The sequence below is a fragment of the Peromyscus leucopus genome, chromosome 1, assembly GCF_004664715.2.
Source record: "Peromyscus leucopus breed LL Stock chromosome 1, UCI_PerLeu_2.1, whole genome shotgun sequence".
Taxonomy (NCBI): Eukaryota; Metazoa; Chordata; class Mammalia; order Rodentia; family Cricetidae; genus Peromyscus; species Peromyscus leucopus.
In genome coordinates this window covers 100,270,545-100,275,709 of record NC_051063.1, presented here as the reverse complement: position 1 = coordinate 100,275,709, position 5,165 = coordinate 100,270,545, and the positions used below count along the sequence as shown (strand labels likewise).

General features: G+C 38.1%; 1 protein-coding gene and 1 pseudogene across 1 annotated transcript; one reads left to right on the top strand and one right to left on the bottom strand.

Annotated features, from left to right (window-relative positions):
• Positions 1 to 1,808: 1,808 nt before the first annotated feature.
• LOC114686897 lies at positions 1,809 to 2,424 on the bottom strand (annotated as a pseudogene).
• A 1,286-nt stretch (positions 2,425 to 3,710) lies between these two features.
• LOC114686909 (olfactory receptor 56B1-like) lies at positions 3,711 to 4,671 on the top strand. Its single transcript, XM_028861580.2, is given in 2 exon segments — positions 3,711 to 4,343; positions 4,345 to 4,671. Coding segments are annotated over 2 exon segments (960 nt in total).
• Positions 4,672 to 5,165: the final 494 nt, after the last annotated feature.

Below are 5,165 nucleotides of genomic sequence, written 5' to 3'. Positions count from 1 at the left end.
TATAAATGAATATATCAGGAATAAAGCTATATTTAGTATTGTTAACATCCTACCTTAAAGATGTTTTAAAACTTTGATACATAACTTTATAAATGGTGTGTGGTTTTGTATTTTTTTTTTGGTGTGTGTGTATACTCAACAAACCTATAATAGCTTCTATCATGGTATAAAAATTGAGAATGAAATACTTTGAAAGACTAATAATTTTGTAAAGAGCTAATTTAACACACATGTGTATATACTTAAAACATATTATATATATAATGCTTCTGTAGTGCATCATATAAAGGAATTAAAGGCAAGAAGTGATGTTTAATTTAGTCAGAGCCACACCTGATCACACTTTATGAACAGTGAATGAGAATGTAAAGCCATCAGTTACTTTAAGCAAGAGAACAGCAGCTTTGGAAAGGCCAGATAGTTGGAGAAAGAACAAATCACAAAGAAATAAGAAACAATTACAACCAAGTGAGTATACAGAAGCCATAGAAAAAAGAAGTATACAGTATACAGAAGTATACAGAAGAAGTATACAGAAGCTGGAGAAAAAAGATGTGAGTGAGGCAAAGAAAATAAATAATTCAAATGTGTGTGTGTGTGTGTGTGTGTGCGCGCGCGCGCACGCACACACACACACACACACACACAAGGGACAGGCTGGTTTTCCACTCAGATGATGGACCAAGAAAATAAAGGGCATGATAAACAACCGAATTTGAAGAAGTAGGAGTCTAATTTTAAAAAAAGTATTGTCATAAACATGTAAAGATTCTGAATACACAACTGTAGCTCCTTCAGTGTATGGAATGGCTTTTTCTTGAGATAGGATATGAATTTTGTTCCCTAGTTATGAAGATTCAGTTGTATAGGAAAAGCCTGGGAGATCTGTGTACAACAACGTACATAGCATTGTACTGTGCACTTAATGATTTGAGGATATATCTCATATTAAACATTTCTAATAAAATAATTAAAAACATCATTACATGTGGCTAAATTCTGTCTTTATAGATCTACTAAGGCTCAACTAACACTAAGCATTAGGATATATCTCCGTTATATGGCTCATTAAGGTGAAAAATTTAGCTATTGTCATTTAGCATTGCTTAACCTCATTCTTTTGCAATCTCGTTTGTTTGTACACAACATAGACTATAAAATAAAATGTATTTATCTCCTAAACTTCAGCATGGTTTATTTCTGCAAATCTTTACATGTTTATGACAATACTTTTTTTAAAGGCTGTATAAAATATGAATGGATATCTATATAATCATATGTAGGTAATTTACAAAAATTAAATATCCCATAATTACATACTAAAATTCTAGCTGTTTACTGGTGAATAAACAACTAAGTCAAGCATACAATGGGAAACAATAAAATGAAAGATACAATGGAAACAAGGTACTCACTCAATTCTACAACATTTCTGAGGAGATGAAGAAATGTATAGATAAACTCTAGTTGCATTTGCGTGATAACACTGCCTTTCAACTGAGGATCTTTTAAAAACTGATCTCTTATTTATTTTGGAATTTCCATAGTGAGTCAAATTGTTAACTGCAATTTTTTTGTTAGTGGCAAGAGTCAAACCCTGGGCTGTGTATGATGGCATGGCTTTCTACCATGTACTCACACCCTGCAGCTCACATAGTTGTGATCTTTAAGTTTACTTCTCTTGCCATAAACCTTTTGAACTTCCTGATACTCTAATAACACCAAGCACCGCAGTAAGAGACTGTCTATCATATCCATTCTACCATAGCACTGACATGTACATTCTGATGGTGGCTTTAAAACATCACTTAGAGACCCCTATCATAGACTTTGTCTTTCTTAAATGGATCTATCTGTTTGGCTTTTTCTAGCTCTCTATTTTGAGACCATTACATTCTTTCCTTGTCAGTTCCAGCTCTTATTCCAAAGCATGGGTCTTCAAATCACTGCTCATCTTTTCAACCTCCTGGTTTGATGAGGATTTAAATTCCTCATCACTCTCTGAATTTCCACCTTTGTTTTTAGCTGGAGACGTTCTACATTTTTAGATTGTAGTTGTGCATTCACTAATTTTAAAGACTCAGAGTTTTTTTTATTTATTTATTTAATCCAAACTATTCTTCAAAATATCTCTATCAATGCAAACCTCTTGATAGGCACAGTGAGTCTTATTTATTGCTTCTTATACTTCTTTATCTGAGCTCCAGCAAGCCCCACCACAAGCCCTTATTCTTTTCTTTAAGAAAGAGTTCTCTTTCCTTACATCCTAAAGCTGCTTCTTGATGTCTTCATACACATTGACAAGGCAAAAGGTGAAGCAACAGACTCATCTCCTGAATGCATTGCAAGTGGAGTCATCCGGTCTCTTCTGTGGGTTTTTTCACAATTCAGAATGCAGATACCATCTTGCACTAGTGCACCCATGAGAGACTGAACATAGAAAGAGATCTCCACAGATAGAGCTTGTCACATGATAACATGCAGCATGCACAATGGGAGCTGAATACATAAATGTCTCATTTACATCTAGTGATTCCAGTATGAACCAAAATACTAAGAAAACTAAGAACTCCAACTGCAGTCAAGAAAACTCTGCTCCCCAGGAGGATATTCTGAAGACCTTGGGAAAAAGCAGGAAATTGCACTTGGTGAATTTCATTGTAACATGCAAAAGACACCTCCGTTTGTCACCAAACGGCAAAGCTATTTGTCGCCCATGTCTTCCCCTTTACCAGAAGCAATGAAACTTTTCATTGAAAAAAAAAATCGAACAGATTTTCAGACATGGACAGATAATGAGGGATCCAGTCCTAGCAACAGTCAAGACTACCAGGAACACAGCTCTTACAGCAGAAAATCTCTGGAAGGTGATTCTTGGGTATCCCAAAACTGCTAAATCTACTGAGACAGAATGTGGGGTCAAGGAGGGACTAAAAAGCATTACTTTTACTTAGTCTGCCACCATTGCACTGATTGAATCAACAATCAGAGCTGTATTTGTAAGACTTAACTCTGTGGTGGTGGTGGTGGTGGTGGTGGTGGCAGCGGCGGCGGCGGCGGCGGCGGCGGCGGCAACGGCGGCGCATGCCTTTAATCCCAGCACTCAGGAGCAGAGGCAGGCAGATCTCTGTGAGTTTAAGGCGAGGCTGGGCTACAGAATGAGTTCCAGGCTAGCCAGGGCTGTTACACAGAAGAACCCTGTCTCAAGAAACCAAAAATAAAAAAATAAAATGAGCTCTGAAGTTCATCATGATTTGATCATGAGGACACTGTATCTCTTAGTGGCTCTCCCAAGAGAGTATTCAAACTAGTAGACTTTGACTAAAAATATTGCTGAGTTTTTTAGTATGTACATTTGCACATGCTGTGCATTATGTACAGCACTGACTTTACAATATGATCTAGAACCCTCAGTTCCATATTATAAGAGTGAGATTTATGACATGCAAACTATAATATTAAGTGTTTAAGTACTAATAATCTTAAGTGTTTCAATTAGCCCTTCAATAGCAATGACATGTTTTTGCTTTTCAAATAAAGAATGTAAATGGGAATTTTAGACATGGTTTTATAAAGTATGTAAAATTCCTAAATACCCATTCATTGAATAAAAAGGAACCTTTAATATAAGAGAAAAACATCCTTTAATGATGTTTATGTTCAGAGAACACAACATTGAAAACCCTCTCTTTTCTCTTCCTCATAGGAAAATGTCTGCATCTCTCAAAGACTTCAATAGTACCAAGTTCCAGGTATCTGAGTTCATTCTGATGGGATTCCCAGGCATCCACAGCTGGCAGCACTGGCTCTCCCTTCCATTGGCTCTGCTCTATCTCTCAGCAATAGGGACAAACGTCCTCATTCTCATCACCATCTATCAGGACCCTTCCTTGAAGCAGCCCATGTACCTTTTCCTGGGCATCCTCTCTGTGGTGGACATGGGCCTCGCCACCACCATCATGCCGAAGATCCTGGCCATTTTCTGGTTCGATGCCAAGGTCATTAGCCTTCCGGAGTGTTTTGCTCAGATTTATGCCATTCACTGCTTTGTAGGCATGGAGTCTGGCATCTTCCTCTGCATGGCTTTTGATAGATATGTAGCTATTTGTTATCCTCTCCGTTACTCATCAATCATCACCAATTCCTTGATTTTAAAAGCCACCCTGTTTATGGTGCTGAGAAATGGCTTGTTCGTCATTCCAGTGCCTGTGCTCGCGGCCCAGCGGAACTATTGCTCCAGAAATGAAATCGATCATTGCCTGTGCTCTAACCTTGGCGTCACAAGCCTAGCTTGTGATGACAGGAGGCCAAATAGCATTTGCCAGTTAATCCTGGCGTGGCTTTGGAATGGGGAGTGACCTGGGTCTCATAATATTGTCATATACTTTGATTCTGCGCTCGGTACTCAGACTCAATTCAGCTGAAGCTGTTTCTAAGGCTCTGAGCACTTGTAGCTCCCACCTCATCCTCATTTTTTTCTTCTACACCATTGTTGTAGTGATTTCAGTAACTCACCTGGCAGAGACCAAGATCACCTTGATCCCAGTTTTGCTCAATGTGATGCACAATATTATCCCTCCTTCCCTCAACCCTATTGTGTATGCTCTTAGGACCAGAGAACTCAGGCAAGGCTTCCAAAAGGTGCTTTGTTGGGGTTTACAAAAGAAATAAAAAAACCTTTTCTATGATGTATGTGGACTTCAACTTCTCCTAAACTCTATGGTGGCATTCTAGACATGCTGGAGGGGGATGGACGTGCCTCTGAGAGCCCCTTTGCATGTTTTTTTTTTTTTTTACAGAAAAAAATCATGAAAATTTAACAGATGGAAAAAGAAAAAATTCCATTCACAATCGTTCCAAAATGAGCATAAGTTAAATAAATATTCAAGTATATGGAAGGACTGTCCACCAGACCAGCCAAATGATATTACAAACATAACTAGTGATTAATATGTATAACCCAAAGTAAAAATCAATATAATAACAAGTACATGAATTATAGGACATGCTTGCACTTGGTTAGCTGTATGTTGGGAGCAAAGTCAGTCTGGTAATTAGCACTACCCCAGTAGTGTGTGATGCAGAGACAGACATAAAAAATACTTATGACGAGCAAAGCTTGAGCAGGCTGTGAGAGAGTCTTAGGTGGCTGATGAGCAGGTGAC